This window comes from Nerophis lumbriciformis, linkage group LG06 (assembly GCF_033978685.3).
Source record: "Nerophis lumbriciformis linkage group LG06, RoL_Nlum_v2.1, whole genome shotgun sequence".
In the NCBI taxonomy this organism is placed as follows: Eukaryota; Metazoa; Chordata; class Actinopteri; order Syngnathiformes; family Syngnathidae; genus Nerophis; species Nerophis lumbriciformis.
In genome coordinates this window covers 2547912-2565110 of record NC_084553.2, presented here as the reverse complement: position 1 = coordinate 2565110, position 17199 = coordinate 2547912, and the positions used below count along the sequence as shown (strand labels likewise).

At 42.6% G+C, this 17199-nt stretch overlaps 1 protein-coding gene across 1 annotated transcript; it reads right to left on the bottom strand.

Annotated features, from left to right (window-relative positions):
- Window positions 1-5494: 5494 nt before the first annotated feature.
- LOC133608403 (uncharacterized) lies at window positions 5495-16971 on the bottom strand. The gene is made up of 2 exons (XM_061963612.2): window positions 16536-16971; window positions 5495-6908 (listed from the first exon to the last, which is right to left on the bottom strand). Exons 1-2 carry the CDS (start codon window positions 16657-16659, stop codon window positions 5572-5574), a joined length of 1461 nt encoding a protein of 486 aa, XP_061819596.1. The 5' UTR covers window positions 16660-16971; the 3' UTR covers window positions 5495-5571.
- Window positions 16972-17199: the final 228 nt, after the last annotated feature.

Below are 17199 nucleotides of genomic sequence, written 5' to 3'. Positions count from 1 at the left end.
CAGAGCCAAAAACGCAGAAGAGTTGAAGGCCACTATCAGAGCAACCTGGGCTCTCATAACACCTGAGCAGTGCCAGAAACTCATCGACTCCATGCCACGCCGCATTAACGCAGTAATTGAGGCAAAAGGAGCTCCAACCAAGTATTGAGTATTGTACATGCTCATATTTTTCATTTTCATACTTTTCAGTTGGCCAACATTTCTAAAAATCCCTTTTTTGTATTAGCCTTAAGTAATATTCTAATTTTGTGACACACGGAATTTTGGATTTTCATTTGTTGCCACTTCAAATCATCAAAATTAAATGAAATAAACATTTGAATGCATCAGTCTGTGTGCAATGAATAAATATAATGTACAAGTTACACCTTTTGAATGCAATTACTGAAATAAATCAAGTTTTTCAAAATATTCTAATTTACTGGCTTTTACCTGTATATATATATATAAATATATATATATATATATGTATGAAATACTATATAATATTCTAGCTGTCAATATACTCCTCCCATCTTAACCACGCCCCGCCCCACCCCCCCCCGACCACGCCCCCACTCCCCACCCCCCCACCTCCCGAAATCGGAGGTCTCAAGGTTGGCAAGTATGGTATACATTGAATTATTTACATTATTTACAATCCAGGGTGTGGGGTGTGGAGGGGGGGGGGGGGGGGGGGGGGGTTAGGTTTGGTTGTTATCATCAGTCATCAACAATTGAGAACAGAGAAATGGATATTGGAACAGTGTAGGTCTGACTTGGTAGGATATGGACAGCAAGTAGTGGGCAGAGAGAGAGAGAGAGCCATTAGAAAGCATAAGAAAAAGTATATACATTTGATTATTTACATTTGATTATTAACAATCCGGGGAGGGTGTTAGTTTAGGGTTGTAGTTGCCTGGAGGTGTTCTTTTAGTGCGGTTTTGAAGGAGGATAGAGATGCCCTTTCTTTTACACCTGTTGGGAGTGCATTCCACATTGATGTGGCATAGAAGGAGAATGAGTTAAGACCTTTGTTAGATGGGAATCTGGGTTTAACGTGGTTAGTGGAGCTCCCCCTGGTGTTGTGGTTATGGCGCTCATTTACGTTAAGGAAGTAGTTTGACATGTACTTGGGTATCAGGGAGGTGTAGCGGATTTTATAGACCAGGCTCAGTGCAAGTTGTTTGACTCTGTCCTCCACCCTGAGCCAGCCCACTTTGGAGAAGTGGGTAGGAGTGAGGTGTGATCTGGGGGAATAACTACATCTTGACCCACATCGACACGCCTCAAAACACTGACCTAAGTTATTTTATTTTTGTTTTTCTGTATCATCATATTAGATTTGAAATAACCAAAACACCCAAAATGAGATTATAGGAAATAATTTCGAATTCAACACAAAAAGCCATTTAGCTTTTTTTGTGAGTTACATACAGAACATTTAATCAGAGTATTTACATTTTCAGGGGCTCAAAAATGTTGGACAGAATATTCACATATTAATATTCGTTCATACAACACTTTTCCAGACACTCAAAGCACTTAACAGTGAAAACTGTTCACTCCACACTCACATTCAGATGGTGGTAAGCTACATTTATTATTAATAATAATAAACACATTAATGTGGTAAGCTACATTTATTAATAATAATAATAAGCACTTGATGGTAGTAAGCTACATTTATTATTAATAATAATAATGAACCCATTGATATGGTAAGCTTCATTTATTAATAATAATAATAATAATCACATTGATGTGGTAAGCTACATTTCTTATTAATATTATTAAACACATTGATGGTGGTAAGTTACATTTATTAGTAATAATAATAGTACACACGTTGTTGGTGGTAGGCTACATGTATTAATAACAATAAACACATTGTTTGAAGCTACATTTATTAATAATATTAATGAACACATTGATGTGGTAAACTATATTTCCTAATAATAAAAAAATGATGGTGGTAAGATACATTTATTAGTAATAATAATAGTACACACGTGAATAGTGGTAAGCTACATTTATTAATTATAATAAACGCATTGATGGTGGTAAGCTACATTTATTAGTGATGATACACACATTGATGTAGTAAGCTTAATTATTTAATTGTAATAATAAACACACTAATGGTGGTAAGCTACATTTATGAATAATAATAATAATAATACTAATAATAATAAACACCTCGATTGTGGTAAGCTAATAAAAATACACATTAAAGCTACATTTATAATTAATAATAATAATAAACACAATGATAGTGGTGAGCTACATTTATTAATATTAATAAACACATTGTTAGTGGTAAGCTAATAATGACGATACACACTTGATGGTGGTAAGCTACATTTAAGCCACATTTTTCAATAATAATAATAATTAATTAATGGTGGTAAGCTACATTTATTAATATTAATAAACACCTTGATGCGATAAGCTAATAAAAATACACATTTAATGGTGGTAAGCTACATTTATTATTAGTCATAATAATAAACACAATGATAGTGGTGAGCTACATTTATTAATTTTAATAATCACATTGTTAGTGCTAAGCTAATAATGAGAATACACACTTGATGGTGGTAAGCTACATTTATTAATAATAATAAACACATGTATGGTGGTAAGCTACATTTATCAATAATAATAATAATGAATTGATAATAAATAAATAAATGGGTTGTACTTGTATAGCGCTTTTCTACCTTCAAGGTACTCAAAGCGCTTTGACACTACTTCCACATTTACCCATTCACACACACATTCACACACTGATGGAGGGAGCTGCCATGCAAGGCGCTAACCAGCACCCATCAGGAGCAAGGGTGAAGTGTCTTGCTCAGGACACAACGGACATGACGAGGTTGGTACTAGGTGGGGATTGAACCAGGGACCCTCGGGTTGCGCACGGCCACTCTCCCACTGCGCCACGCCGTCCCAATTGATGGTGGTAAGCTACATTTATTAATATTACTAAACACTTGATGGTGGTAAGCTACATGTATTAATATTAATAAACACTTGATGGTGGTAAGCTACATTTATTAATATTAATAAACACCTTGATGCGGTAAGCAAATGAAAATACACATTTAATGGTGGTAAATTACATTTATTATTAGTCATAATAAACACAATGATAGTGGTGAGCTACATTTATTAATATTAATAAACACATTGTTAGTTGAAGCTAATAATGAGAATACACACTTGATGGTGGTAAGCTACATTTATTAATAATAATAATAATGATTTGGTGGTGGTAAGCTACATTTATTATTAGTCATAATAAACACAATAATAGTGGTGAGCTACATTTATTAATATTAATAAACACATTGTTAGTGGAAGCTAATAATGAGAATACACACTTGATGGTGGTAAGCTACATTTATTAATATTAATAAACACTTTAATGGTGGTAAGCTACATTTGCTACATTGAAGTATTTTTTTGTACCTCTACTTTTATTGGCGGGACGCATCAGAAAACACATTGTCTTGCAAAATATCTGTCCAACATTGACATCTGCTTAGTTTCTCTTCCAACGCAGTCGTTGACGTCCAGAAGTCTTCTTCTGTTTGGGAAGGTCTTTGTGAGGAAATCCCATCGGACAGGATTTGATCCTCAGCCACAAAAAAAAACGAGTTCTGCAACATGCGACGGCGGAAGTCATGTTTGGGATATTTCTGCTTTGGCTTTGCACTCCAACAGCACCCGCGCCACAAAGCACTGCTCCATGTCTGGGATCGAAATAAGCAGCCTCTGAAAAGGCAACTTTTGTACTTCTTGAAACGTATCAAATTTCGGTCCTTTGGAAGTTATTTTTGTCATTTTCTTGTGACGGAGAAAAACCTACGCAGGCTGACACTGATATAAATGCAATCTTACTACAGTACATTCCAAAAGTCTCAAACGTCAACACGTTTCAGACAGCTCATATTCATAAGTGGAACATCTATTACAGGTAAAAGCCAGTAAATTAGAATATTTTGAAAAACTTGATTTATTTCAGTAATTGCATTCAAAAGGTGTAACTTGTACATTATATTTATTCATTGCACACAGACTGATGCATTCAAATGTTTATTTCATTTAATTTTGATGATTTGAAGTGGCAACAAATGAAAATCCAAAATTCCGTGTGTCACAAAATTAGAATATTACTTAAGGCTAATACAAAAAAGGGATTTTTAGAAATGTTGGCCAACTGAAAAGTATGAAAATGAAAAATATGAGCATGTACAATACTCAATACTTGGTTGGAGCTCCTTTTGCCTCAATTACTGCGTTAATGCGGCGTGGCATGGAGTCCATGAGTTTCTGGCACTGCTCAGGTGTTATGAGAGCCCAGGTTGCTCTGATAGTGGCCTTCAACTCTTCTGCGTTTTTGGCTCTGGCATTCTGCATCTTCCTTTTCACAATACCCCACAGATTTTCTATGGGGCTAAGGTCAGGGGAGTTGGCGGGCCAATTTAGAACAGAAATACCATGGTCCGTAAACCAGGCACGGGTAGATTTTGCGCTGTGTGCAGGCGCCAAGTCCTGTTGGAACTTGAAATCTCCATCTCCATAGAGCAGGTCAGCAGCAGGAAGCATGAAGTGCTCTAAAACTTGCTGGTAGACGGCTGCGTTGACCCTGGATCTCAGGAAACAGAGTGGACCGACACCAGCAGATGACATGGCACCCCAAACCATCACCCAACCATGCAAATTTTGCATTTCCTTTGGAAATCGAGGTCCCAGAGTCTGGAGGAAGACAGGAGAGGCACAGGATCCACGTTGCCTGAAGTCTAGTGTAAAGTTTCCACCATCAGTGATGGTTTGGGGTGCCATGTCATCTGCTGGTGTCGGTCCACTCTGTTTCCTGAGATCCAGGGTCAACGCAGCCGTCTACCAGCAAGTTTTAGAGCACTTCATGCTTCCTGCTGCTGACCTGCTCTATGGAGATGGAGATTTCAAGTTCCAACAGGACTTGGCGCCTGCACACAGCGCAAAATCTACCCGTGCCTGGTTTACGGACCATGGTATTTCTGTTCTAAATTGGCCCGCCAACTCCCCTGACCTTAGCCCCATAGAAAATCTGTGGGGTATTGTGAAAAGGAAGATGCAGAATGCCAGACCCAAAAACGCAGAAGAGTTGAAGGCCACTATCAGAGCAACCTGGGCTCTCATAACACCTGAGCAGTGCCAGAAACTCATCGACTCCATGCCACGCCGCATTAACGCAGTAATTGAGGCAAAAGGAGCTCCAACCAAGTATTGAGTATTGTACATGCTCATATTTTTCATTTTCATACTTTTCAGTTGGCCAACATTTCTAAAAATCCCTTTTTTGTATTAGCCTTAAGTAATATTCTAATTTTGTGACACACGGAATTTTGGATTTTCATTTGTTGCCACTTCAAATCATCAAAATTAAATGAAATAAACATTTGAATGCATCAGTCTGTGTGCAATGAATAAATATAATGTACAAGTTACACCTTTTGAATGCAATTACTGAAATAAATCAAGTTTTTCAAAATATTCTAATTTACTGGCTTTTACCTGTATATGGACTGCACAGTTATTTCATGTCCTGGTCTCAGCCACACATTTGTGTTTGTCCACCTGGTACTTATAAGAGAACCTTTCATCGCACACGCTGCAACTGAACGCTTTCTCACCCGTGTGTATTCTCATGTGTACTTTCAAAACTAACTTCCGAACAAAACTTAATCCGCAGACTGAACAGGTAAAAGGTTTTTCCCCAGTGTGTATCGTCATGTGCTTATCCAATCCTGAACTCACTGCGAAACTTCGGTGGCAGATTGAGCAGGAGTATGGTCTTTCTTTAGTATGTATTCTGGTGTGTTTTGTCAAACCTGACTTTTGAGAGAATGCGACGCCGCATGACGAGCAAGTGAACGGTTTCTCTCCGGTGTGCGTTCGCTGGTGTCGCACCACTAGTGACCAACGAGAGAAACGTCTGTTGCAGACCGAGCAGGCGTATGGTTTCTCGCCGGTGTGCGTTCGCATGTGCGCCGTCACGTGACCTTTCGACGAGAATTGCTTGCCACAATTTGCGCAGCAGAACGGTTTCTCGCCCTTGTGAATGATCCTCATGTGCACGGTCAGATTTCCTTTGTTGCTAAACGTCTTGTCACACTGAGAACATTCAAAGCGCGCGTTGTCATTGTCACGGGAGTGCGTTCTTGTGTGTGTCGCCATGTGCGCTTTTGTGGAGAATCGCTTACCGCAAACTGCACAGCCGAATGGTTTCTCGCCTTTGTGTATTATCCTCATGTGCACGTTGAGATTCCCCTTGCTGCTAAAAGTTTTGTCACATTGGGAGCACTGAAAGCGCGTGTTGTCGTCGTCGTCGCCAAAGTGCGTTCTGGCGTGCCGCGCCACGTGTGCTTTTGTAGAGAATTGTTTACCACACATTTGACAGCAGAAAGGTTTCTCGCCTGCATGAATGATCCTCATGTGCACATTGAGATTGCCCTTCCTGTTGAAGGTTTTGCCACATTCTGAGCATTTCCAGCATCTGTCGTCAGTCTGATCGGCCTTAGAGTCTTCATCATCATCATCATCATCAGTGTCAGAAGAGTGTGACGTTGTGTCCTCACTATCTGACAGTGGAGCTAAGTCTGCTTGTGATCCTCCACCATCACCTTCTCTTGTCATGTGTTGACTTGAGCTGCTGCTTGGTCTCTCCGCCTCTCTCTTCTCCTCACTTTCACCTTTGACCGCATCACCTTCACCCTTCACGATGACACCGACCACCGAGAACTCATTCGGTCCTCGAAGATGTTCCCCCTCCTGACTGATGCTGTGTTCCTCCTCTTCCTCTTTGATGTGGGGGGGCTGTGGCTCCTCCTGCTTCACCATGGAGGTCCACTCCTGCTGCTGAGGACTGAGGACATCTGCAGGGCGCAGGAAGACAAACGCATGCTTTAGAAAAGTCGTATTGTTGTGGCTACAAATATAAATACCGTATTTTCCGCACCATAAGGCGCCCTGGGTTATAAGCCGCGCCTTCAATGAACGGCATATTTCAAAACTTTGTCCACCTATAAGCCGCCCCGTGCTGTAAGCCGCATCTAACTGCGCTAAAGGAATGTCAAAAAAACAGTCAGATAGGTCAGTCAAACTTTAATAATATATTAAAAACCAGCGTTCTAACAACTCTGTTCACTCCCAAAATGTACGCAAATGTGCAATCACAAACATAGTAAAATTCAAAATAGTGCAGAGCAATAGCAACATAATGTTGCTCGAACGTTAATGTCACAACACACAAAATAAACATAACGCTCACTTTCTGAAGTTATTCTTCATTCCTAAATCCCTCGAATTCTTCTTCTTCGGTGTCCGAATTGAAAAGTTGGGCAAATGTGGGATCCAAAATGGCCGGCTCCGTCTCGTCGAAGTCATCGGAGTCAGTGTCACTGTTGTCCAGCAGTTCTGTGAATCCTGCCTTCCGGAAAGCTCGGACCACAGTTGTGACCGAAATATCCGCCCAGGCATTTACGATCCACTGGCAGATGTTGGCGTATGTCGTCCGGCGCTGTCTCCCTGTCTTAGTGAAGGTGTGTTCGCCTTCGGTCATCCATTGTTCCCACGCCGTTCGCAGTCGCGATTTGAATGCCCTGTTGACACCAATATCCAGCGGTTGGAGTTCTTTGGTTAATCCACCCGGAATGACGGCGAGTGTTGTATTTGTGTGCTTCACTTGTTTTTTGACACCGTCTGTGATGTGGGCGCGCATGGAGTCGTATATCAACATGGACGGAGCTGTGTGAAAAAAGCCACCCGGCCTCTTCGCGTAAACTTCCCTTAACCACTCGCTCATCTTTTCTTCATCCATCCATCCCTTCGAGTTAGCTTTTATGATGACGCCGGCTGGAAAGGTCTCTTTTGGCAAGGTCTTCCTTTTGAATATCACCATGGGTGGAAGTTTCTGGCCATTAGCATGGCAAGCTAGAACCACAGTGAAGGATGACTTCTCATTCCCTGTGGTGCGAATATTCACCGTACGTGCTCCCGTTGTATGCACAGTGCGGTTCACAGGAATATCAAAAGTCAGTGGAACCTCGTCCATGTTGATAATGTTCTCTGGCCGGATCTTTTTTTCAGCTATCTTGTTTTTACAATATGCACGGAAAGTAGCCAGCTTTTCTTGAAAGTCTTTAGGCAGTTGCTGTGAAATAGTGGTCCGTGTGCGGATGGAGAGATTGCGTCTTTTCATGAACCGGAAACACCAAGAAGCACCACCTTTAAAATCATCCAGGTGAAGTTCGCTTGCTAGCGCTGTTGCCTTCATTGGAATAGTGATGGTGCTGACACTTCTGCTTGCTGCTCTCTGCTCAACAACCCACTGTTCCAGTTGGTCCTCCAACAGTAGCCATCTTGCTTTGTTCCCTCGGAAACTCTGTTTTGTCTTCTTTACCTGGCGCAGGTCATCTTCTTGCTTCCTCCACCTACGCACCATTGATTCATTTATGTTATATTCTCTTGCTGCTGCTCTATTTCCGTGTTCTTCGGCATGACTTATTGCCTTAAGGTTAAATTCTGCGTTATACGCGTGTCGCTTAGTAGGAGCCATTTTGTGGTCTGGTCTTTACAGATGTAAACACACAAAGGAAATGAAACGAAAATCCGCGCGCTTCTTCTTCTTCCGGGGGCGGGTGGTTGCTTACAGTAGAAGAAGAAGCGCTTCCTGTTCTATGGGGGCGGGTGCTTACCTTGGCGGTTGCTTGCGTAGAAGAAGAAGCGCTTCCTGTTCTACCGGGAAAAAAGATGGCGGCTGTTTACCGTAGTTGCGAGATCGAAACTTTATGAAAATGAATCGTAATATTAATCCATATATAAGGCGCACCGGGTTATAAGCCGCACTGTCAGCTTTTGAGTAAATTTGTGGTTTTTAGGTGCGGCTAATAGTGCGGAAAATACGGTACTGTGAGTGCCAAAGGTCAACTTGATTGGATCTTGAATATGGTTCCCAATTAAAAAAAATTGGATTTGGCAACAAAGAAAACATTGAATTAAAGCCGGGCAATAAAATGATGTCAATATATTGCAATACACACGTCATCAATATCAATCCACAGTTTTGCTCATTTTTATTCATTTTCGTTGGAAGAAAGCAACAGTAAGAAAGCAAGGTTGGTTGCATGAACAAAGATAAAAGACACTAATAGGAGACAGTATCAACTATCAAGAAATTGTATCAAAATGAAGAAATTGTGGATAAAAGAGGAAAAGTCACTTTTTTGGATGTTTTCAAAGGGACCGTAGTCAGACCAATGTGGTCTGTAAATGATGCACGGCAAGACCGCTAATACCACGCCACCTTAGCTCACCCTTTAGAGCAGTGGTCCCCAACCACCGGGCCGCGGAACCGTACCGGTCCGTGGATCGATTGGTACCGGGCCGCACAACAAATAAAAAAAATAAAAAAAATAATATATTTTTTTATTAAATCAACATAAAAAACACAAGATAGACTTACAATTAGTGCACCAACTCAAAAAAACCTCCCTCTCCCATTCACACTCATTCACACAAAAGGGTTTTCTGTTATTAATATTTCTGGTTCCTACATTATATATCAATATACATCAATACAGTCTGCAGGGATAAATGATTGTATTTTTTTTATGACAAATAAAAAATAAAACCATTTCTTTGCTCTCCCTCATCTCTCCTGCTTGCTTCTTTGTCTTGTCTTAACTTTCTTGTTGCCTCCTTTTGCACTGCTCTCCAAATCTAAACATTGGAACTATTTCACTGGCCTCAACCAAATTGACAAGATCTTGGGTTTGGGGGAACCTGCTTGTCGTGACGGAGCGGTTGTTAATGGACACAACACCGACTCTTGGGAGAAGAAGGAGTGCTGCGTGCCTGCCTTTCAGTGGAGGAGGTGAAGATATCTACCTATTGGGAATTATGACACCAGGACATCTGGCAACCTTTCAGTGGAGGACGTGAAGTTATCTACCTATTGGGAATGATGACACCAGGACATCTGGCAACCTTTCAGTGGAGGACGTGAAGTTATCTACCTATTGGGAATTATGACACCAGGACATCTGGCAACCTTTCAGTGGAGGACGTGAAGATATCTACCTATTGGGAATGATGACACCAGGACATCTGGCAACCTTTCAGTGGAGGAGGTGAAGTTATCTACCTATTGGGAATGATGACACCAGGACATCTGGCAACCTTTCAGTGGAGGAGGTGAAGTTATCTACCTATTGGGAATGATGACAACAGGACATCTGGCAACCTTTCAGTGGAGGAGGTGAAGCTATCTACCTATTGGGAATGATGACACCAGGACATCTGGCAACCTTTCAGTGGAGGAGGTGAAGATATCTACCTATTGGGAATGATGACACCAGGACATCTGGCAACCTTTCAGTGGAGGAGGTGAAGTTATCTACCTATTGGGAATGATGACAACAGGACATCTGGCAACCTTTCAGTGGAGGAGGTGAAGTTATCTACCTATTGGGAATGATGACACCAGGACATCTGGCAACCTTTCAGTGGAGGAGGTGAAGTTATCTACCTATTGGAAATGATGACACCAGGACATCTGGCAACCTTTCAGTGGAGGAGGTGAAGATATCTACCTATTGGGAATGATGACACCAGGACATCTGGCAACCTTTCAGTGGAGGAGGTGAAGTTATCTACCTATTGGGAATGATGACACCAGGACATCTGGCAACCTTTCAGTGGAGGAGGTGAAGATGTCTACCTATTGGGAATGATGACAACAGGACATCTGGCAACCTTTCAGTGGAGGAGGTGAAGTTATCTACCTATTGGGAATGATAACACCAGGACATCTGGCAACCTGAAGATATCTACCTATTGGGAATGATGACACCAGGACATCTGGCAACCTTTCAGTGGAGGAGGTGAAGATATCTACCTATTGGGAATGATGACACCAGGACATCTGGCAACCTGAAGATATCTACCTATTGGGAATGATGACACCAGGACATCTGGCAACCTTTCAGTGGAGGAGGTGACGATATCTACCTATTGGGAATGATGACACCAGGACATCTGGCAACCTGAAGATATCTACCTATTGGGAATGATGACACCAGGACATCTGGCAACCTTTCAGTGGAGGAGGTGAAGCTATCTACCGATTGGGAATGATGACACCAGGACATCTGGCAACCTTTCAGTGGAGGAGGTGAAGTTATCTACCTATTGGGAATGATGACACCAGGACATCTGGCAACCTTTCAGTGGAGGACGTGAAGATATCTACCTATTGGGAATGATGACACCAGGACATCTGGCAACCTTTCAGTGGAGGACGTGAAGATGTCTACCTATTGGGAATGGTGACACCAGGACATCTGGCAACCTTTCAGTGGAGGAGGTGAAGTTATCTACCTATTGGGAATGATGACAACAGGACATCTGGCAACCTTTCAGTGGAGGAGGTGAAGTTATCTACCTATTGGGAATGGTGACACCAGGACATCTGGCAACCTTTCAGTGGAGGAGGTGAAGTTATCTACCTATTGGGAATGATGACACCAGGACATCTGGCAACCTTTCAGTGGAGGAGGTGAAGTTATCTACCCATTGGGAATGATGACACCAGGACATCTGGCAACCTTTCAGTGGAGGAGGTAAAGTTATCTACCTATTGGGAATGATGACACCAGGACATCTGGCAACCTTTCAGTGGAGGAGGTGAAGTTATCTACCTATTGGGAATGATGACAACAGGACATCTGGCAACCTTTCAGTGGAGGAGGTGAAGTTATCTACCTATTGGGAATGATGACACCAGGACATCTGGCAACCTTTCAGTGGAGGAGGTGAAGTTATCTACCTATTGGGAATGATGACACCAGGACATCTGGCAACCTTTCAGTGGAGAAGGTGAAGATATCTACCTATTGGGAATGATGACACCAGGACATCTGGCAACCTTTCAGTGGAGGAGGTGAAGTTATCTACCTATTGGGAATGATGACACCAGGACATCTGGCAACCTTTCAGTGGAGGAGGTGAAGTTATCTACCTATTGGGAATGATGACACCAGGACATCTGGCAACCTTTCAGTGGAGGAGGTGAAGATATCTACCTATTGGGAATGATGACAACAGGACATCTGGCAACCATTCGGTGGAGGAGGTGAAAATATCTACCTATTGGGAATGATGACACCAGGACATCTGGCAACCTTTCAGTGGAGGAGGTGAAGTTATCTACCTATTGGGAATGATGACAACAGGACATCTGGCAACCTTTCAGTGGAGGAGGTGAAGTTATCTACCTATTGGGAACGATGACACCAGGACATCTGGCAACCTTTCAGTGGAGGAGGTGAAGTTATCTACCTATTGGGAATGATGACACCAGGACATCTGGCAACCTGAAGATATCTACCTATTGAGAATGATGACACCAGGACATCTGGCAACCTTTCAGTGGAGGAGGTGAAGATATCTACCTATTGGGAATGATGACACCAAGACATCTGGCAACCTGAAGATATCTACCTATTGGGAATGATGACACCAGGATATCTGACAACCTTTCAGTGGAGGAGGTGAAGATATCTACCTATTGGGAATGATGACACCAGGACATCTGGCAACCTTTCAGTGGAGGAGGTGAAGTTATCTACCTATTGGGAATGATGACAACAGGACATCTGGCAACCTTTCAGTGGAGGAGGTGAAGTTATCTACCCATTGGGAATGATGACACCAGGACATCTGGCAACCTTTCAGTGGAGGAGGTGAAGTTATCTACCCATTGGGAATGATGACACCAGGACATCTGGCAACCTTTCAGTGGAGGAGGTGAAGTTATCTACCTATTGGGAATGATGACACCAGGACATCTGGCAACCTTTCAGTGGAGGAGGTGAAGTTATCTACCCATTGGGAATGATGACACCAGGACATCTGGCAACCTTTCAGTGGAGGAGGTGAAGTTATCTACCTATTGGGAATGATGACACCAGGACATCTGGCAACCTTTCAGTGGAGGAGGTGAAGTTATCTACCCATTGGGAATGATGACACCAGGACATCTGGCAACCTTTCAGTGGAGGAGGTGAAGTTATCTACCCATTGGGAATGATGACACCAGGACATCTGGCAACCTTTCAGTGGAGGAGGTGAAGTTATCTACCCATTGGGAATGATGACACCAGGACATCTGGCAACCTTTCAGTGGAGGAGGTGAAGATATCTACCTATTGGGAATGATGACAACAGGACATCTGGCAACCTTTCAGTGGAGGAGGTGAAGTTGTCTACCTATTGGGAATGATGACAACAGGACATCTGGCAACCTTTCAGTGGAGGAGGTGAAGTTATCTACCCATTGGGAATGACGACACCAGGACATCTGGCAACCTTTCAGTGGAGGAGGTGAAGTTATCTACCTATTGGGAATGATGACACCAGGACATCTGGCAACCTGAAGATATCTACCTATTGGGAATGATGACACCAGGATATCTGGCAACCTTTCAGGTGAGGACGTGAAGATATCTACCTATTGGGAATGATGACACCAGGACATCTGGCAACCTTTCAGTGGAGGAGGTGAAGTTATCTACCTATTGGGAATGATGACAACAGGACATCTGGCAACCTTTCAGTGGAGGAGGTGAAGTTATCTACCCATTGGGAATGATGACACCAGGACATCTGGCAACCTTTCAGTGGAGGAGGTGAAGTTATCTACCCATTGGGAATGATGACACCAGGACATCTGGCAACCTTTCAGTGGAGGAGGTGAAGTTATCTACCCATTGGGAATGATGACACCAGGACATCTGGCAACCTTTCAGTGGAGGAGGTGAAGATATCTACCTATTGGGAATGATGACAACAGGACATCTGGCAACCTTTCAGTGGAGGAGGTGAAGTTGTCTACCTATTGGGAATGATGACAACAGGACATCTGGCAACCTTTCAGTGGAGGAGGTGAAGTTATCTACCCATTGGGAATGACGACACCAGGACATCTGGCAACCTTTCAGTGGAGGAGGTGAAGTTATCTACCTATTGGGAATGATGACACCAGGACATCTGGCAACCTGAAGATATCTACCTATTGGGAATGATGACACCAGGATATCTGGCAACCTTTCAGGTGAGGACGTGAAGATATCTACCTATTGGGAATGGTGACACCAGGACATCTGGCAACCTTTCAGTGGAGGAGGTGAAGTTATCTACCTATTGGGAATGATGACACAGGACATCTGGCAACCTTTCAGTGGAGGAGGTGAAGTTATCTACCTATTGGGAATGATGACACCAGGATATCTGGCAACCTTTCAGTGGAGGACGTGAAGATATCTACCTATTGGGAATGGTGACACCAGGACATCTGGCAACCTTTCAGTGGAGGAGGTGAAGTTATCTACCTATTGGGAATGATGACAACAGGACATCTGGCAACCTTTCAGTGGAGGAGGTGAAGTTATCTACCCATTGGGAATGATGACACCAGGACATCTGGCAACCTTTCAGTGGAGGAGGTGAAGTTATCTACCCATTGGGAATGATGACACCAGGACATCTGGCAACCTTTCAGTGGAGGAGGTGAAGATATCTACCTATTGGGAATGATGACACCAGGACATCTGCTGATTGGAGTAAGCGTTGCTCTGGTTTGTCCACAAATTGGAAGTTGCTGGCAGTCTTCAAAGTAGCCCAAAGCTGCCACAAATGATTGGAGGATGCGGGAAGAACTGTGGACACTCTTGTGATTTTGGATCCCATGGGACTGTCTGCCCCGCAGGATGAATTTGAGGACCAGTCATAGACAATTTAGAGTGAAAAGCACATTTTATTTTCACTGGCATACAAAACATTCTAACTTGGATTGTTTCCCTGGCTTGGAGACTCTCCCGAAGGACACAACAAACTCCCTTCTTGTCTCTCATGGACACACACCTGTTGTTGTTGACTTTGGACTGACTATCGGCTGCACAACATCAAGGCCGCGGAACAGAGACACACTGCAGGCTTACACACACACATGCATCCACAAAAATATAGGCCACACACACATACCCCAGCCCCAATCCAACGCCCTCGACGCAAATCCCATAGGGGTGATGGACGGATGGGCAGCGCCTCAGAGCTGCGGCCTGCCACCATGGCCCCCCCACTCCCTCCCCTCTGTTGCTAGATATCTGGAGATGTATGTTGTAATATGTATATGGAGGTTTTTTCCCACTCCAGACTAGGCCCCCTTAGGATCCCAGTCTGGATTGTATTTTTTTACTCATCCTCCCCCAGCCCTTTACCTTTTTCCCATCTTTTACGGGGCGTCTTGTGGCGACCCATCAGCGTTCCTGTTCTGTAACCCTGTACACTGTTTGTTTGTAACCCTGTACACTGTTTGTTTGTAACCCTGTACACTGTTTGTTTGTAACCCTGTACACTGTTTGTTTGTAACCCTGTACACTGTTTGTTTGTAACCCTGTACACTGTTTGTCTGTAACCCTGTACACTGTTTGTCTGTAACCCTGTACATTGTTTGTCTGTAACCTTGTACACTGTTTGTTTGTAACCATGTACACTTTGTTTATAACCCTGTACACCGTTTGTTTGTAACCCTGTACACTGTTTGTCTGTAACCCTGTACACTGTTTGTCTGTAACCCTGTACACTGTTTGTTTGTAACCCTGTACACTGTTTGTTTGTAACCCTGTACACTGTCTGTTTGTAACCCTGTACACTGTTTGTTTGTAACCCTGTACACTGTTTGTTTGTAACCCTGTACACTGTTTGTTTGTAACCCTGTACACTGTTTGTTTGTAACTATGTACACTTTGTTTATAACCCTGTACACTGTTTGTTTTTAACCATGTACACTTTGTTTATAACCCTGTACACTGTTTGTTTGTAACACTGTACACTGTTTGCAACCCTGTACACTGTTTGTTTGTAACCCTGTACACTGTTTGTTTGTAACCCTGTACACTTTGTTTATAACCCTGTACACTGTTTGTCTGTAACCCTGTACACTGTTTGTTTGTAACCCTGTGCACTGTTTGTTTGTAACCCTGTACATTGTTTGTTTGTAACCCTGTACACTGTTTGTTTGTAACCCTGTACACTGTTTGTTTGTAACCCTGTACACTGTTTGTTTGTAACCCTGTACACCGTTTGTTTGTAACCCTGTACACTGTTTGTTTGTAACCCTGTACACTGTTTGTTTGTAACCCTGTACACTGTTTGTTTGTAACCCTGTACACTGTTTGTTTGTAACCCTGTACACTGTTTGTTTGTAACCCTGTACACTGTTTGGTTGTCTCAAATTGAACGAGCTTGTGCTGAAAACAAAGTTTCGTTGTACTTGTGCAATGACAATAAAGACCTAGCTAAATCTTAAGAGTTAAATCTATGAACGTTCAGCAATTCCTAGCGATAATTCCTTTAGGTTAGGGAGCTTCGTGGAAATTCTAGGAATTGCTAAAGAAACGTAAAGTTAGTAAACAACATGTGAGGGTAAGAAGTAAACAAACCTTTTCTGTGTGACACAACTTGATGTTTGTTGAAAAGAGCGTCCAGTAGTTGACGTTGTCGCTCCTTCTCCTCTTTTGTTCTAGAAAGTTCCTCCTCGTACTTTGCAATCGTTCTTTCGCACATTTTCAAACAATCACAACATTTGTGTTGTGATTGTTTGATTGTGTTGATCGCGTCTCCTGGTGAGCAGCTTGCAAACTAAGCTGGGACGCGTCAAAGTGCATCGAGACTACGAATGTACTTAGAAATGATTAAAAGCTAAATATGAGGACACATTTCGCCACAAAGGCGGCAATAATCTCGTCGTCTTGCTAACCGAAAACAGTTACCAAAATGGCGACGCATGCGCATCCGCCAGTAAGTTTTTGTTTTTGTCATGTTCCAAAATGAGTACTTATGGTTTTATTCCGTATCTAAACATTTATTTTCCCTCACCTCGACAATGAAAGTCTAATCATCCAAGAAAATGCAAAGAAGGTAAGAAAATACCAAAACATGGGATCACGTGGTGTAGCGTTTCCGCTTTCCAACCGGAAATGAAAATATAGACACAGCTGCATGTTTCCAAAATTAGTTCTCATGGTATTATTCATTTTTTAAACATTTATTTTACCTCACCTCGACAATGAAAGTCTAATCATGCAAAAAAATGCAAAGAAGGTA

Bases quoted from the DNA above. Each gene is read 5' to 3' on its own strand.
- LOC133608403 (XM_061963612.2), bottom strand. From the start codon at position 16,659: ATGTGCGAAAGAACGATTGCAAAGTACGAGGAGGAACTTTCTAGAACA. The intron at 6,909-16,535 runs GTTTGTTTACTT...TGCGCCCTGCAG, and splicing joins AGTTGTGTCACACAGAAAAG to ATGTCCTCAGTCCTCAGCAG.